The 1,953-nt window shown below is 31.7% G+C and overlaps 1 protein-coding gene across 1 annotated transcript in view; it reads left to right on the top strand.

Annotated features, from left to right (window-relative positions):
- The window catches only part of LOC107099399 (glutamate receptor ionotropic, NMDA 2C-like), a gene marked incomplete at its 5' end in the record, with an annotated part of 71,695 nt that overhangs the window by 8,674 nt on the left and 61,068 nt on the right, over positions 1 to 1,953 (top strand). Inside the window, one exon of the mRNA XM_015397495.1 lies at positions 830 to 944. Coding sequence (XP_015252981.1) covers positions 830 to 944 — 115 coding nt within the window. The remainder of the gene's footprint in view (positions 1 to 829; positions 945 to 1,953) is intronic.

Genomic DNA, 1,953 nt, shown 5'->3' with positions numbered 1-1,953 from the left:
TTCATCCCTAAATTCAGCTACACAAAAAAGAAAATCCCCCAAAAAATCTAAATGAGTAATTTTTTCTTAAAATAAGTGCTTTTTTTCTTGAATTAAGGAGGTAAGTGAGACACTTTGCCAATGAAACAAGACAATTTTCATTTGAAATAAGAAAAAAACAACTGCATTGTCTTATTTTAAGAGCATTTTATCTAATTATTTTAATTTAAGAGTAAACATACTCATTGGCAAATCATGTGAGTTACCTACACTGCAAAAACGATCTAGAAATAAGTAAAAATTTCTTAAATTAAGTGTATTTACCCTTAATTTGAGCAGGTAAATTAGATAGTTTGCCAATGGATTGAGTAATTTTACTCTTAGAATAAGATAATTAGATAATTTGCACTTGAAATAAGACGATGCAATTGAGTTTTCTTATTTTAAATGTAAATTTTCTTGTTCCGTTGGCAAAATGTCTCTTTTACCTCCTCAATTCAAGAACAAATGCACTTATTTCAAGAAAAAGTGACTAATCTAGATTTAGATTTTTTGCAGTGTATGTAAAAGAGATTTTTAAACGATTGTCTTGGATTAGCTTCTGCTACGTTCCAATCACAAGCAGCAAATGCAGCAAAAACGCGCGTGCTGTTTCATTTTTGATGCTTGTACAAGTTTAGTTCTGACATGCGGCTGAAGTGTCTTTGCTGCTCTGGCTGCGCGGTCGAAAAGGCCAAATTTGATTTTCTTAACGTCACTTATTCTGTTATATTTATAAACTTTAGGGTTGATCAGAGTATTATTGTTGTGAGTGTTGTTTCATGCTTTTTTCCATGTATTTCTGTTTTAGGCACATGCTGAATGTAACATGGGAAAGAAAAGAGCTTTCGTTCAACAATCAAGGATTTCTTTCCAACCCCTCTATGGTCATCATTGCATTGGACCGGGAGAAACTGTGGGACAAGGTAACCTGACACGCTTCACATTAATCCCTCTGTCAATAAACCACGTAAAAGCATAATGAAAACTTCTGTCCTGCTTAAGGTCTAGTGGAGGATTTTGTTTGCTTGTCTACATTTTCACTTTCTGGTGGTGAGTCTGACATAGTGGAAAAAAATGCAAATCTTGTTTTGGAAACTAAGCTTGTATGAGTGATGCAAAGAGAGCATGCACGAGGAGAAATGGGCTCTTGCACACGTTTAATCGGCGTTCCCTCAGGGTTGTGCATGTGCATTTTCTTTTTTAAGTGGAGAAGGCGGGTCTTTTCAAAAATTCACGAAAATCCTCCATTATACCTTTGAGATTTAAAAATGAGGGACATTAATAAAATCTCTAACAGATACGTCACCAATAATGCAGCAAAAAGGGAGGTTTCTATTTATTAAAATCAAGGAGACTTTATTTATTTAAATATTCAGATAAGTTACATGTTAAACAGAAACTGTCCTAGAAAGCATTTCCACACTTGGAAAAAAAAAGAAAAGTCATTTTTTCTTAAATTAAGTGCATTTGTTCTTGAATTTAGGAGGTAAGTGGGACACGGTAATGGAACAAGACAATTTACATTTAAACAAAGAAAAAAAAAAAACCTAACCCTTATTTCAAGTGCATATTGTCTAATTATCTTATTTTGAGAGTAAAAATGCTCATTCCATTTGCAAATCATCTTATCTACCTGCTCAGATTAAGGGAAAATATACTCAATTAAAGACATTTTTACTTATTTCTTTTTTGCAGTGCAGGTGTCAGTCTATATTTTGATCATTTGATTTTCTTTTTAGAAAAGGACATTTAAAAAAAGCAAAAACCACTTAGCTGTTTGATTTTTATTCAAAAATACAAAAATTGAAATTGAAATATTTTTTGCATCACAAAAAAAACTTTGACTTTATAAAAAAAATTTTAGAGTTTTTTTTTTTTCCATTTACAAAAATATAAATCACTGTAAACAGAAACATACTCAGACCAGTTTGA

The sequence above is a fragment of the Cyprinodon variegatus genome, unplaced genomic scaffold, assembly GCF_000732505.1.
Source record: "Cyprinodon variegatus isolate N-32 unplaced genomic scaffold, C_variegatus-1.0 Scaffold867, whole genome shotgun sequence".
Classification (NCBI taxonomy): domain Eukaryota; kingdom Metazoa; phylum Chordata; class Actinopteri; order Cyprinodontiformes; family Cyprinodontidae; genus Cyprinodon; species Cyprinodon variegatus.
Note: the sequence above shows the minus strand (reverse complement) of the source record. Positions and strands in the feature narration are given on the sequence as shown.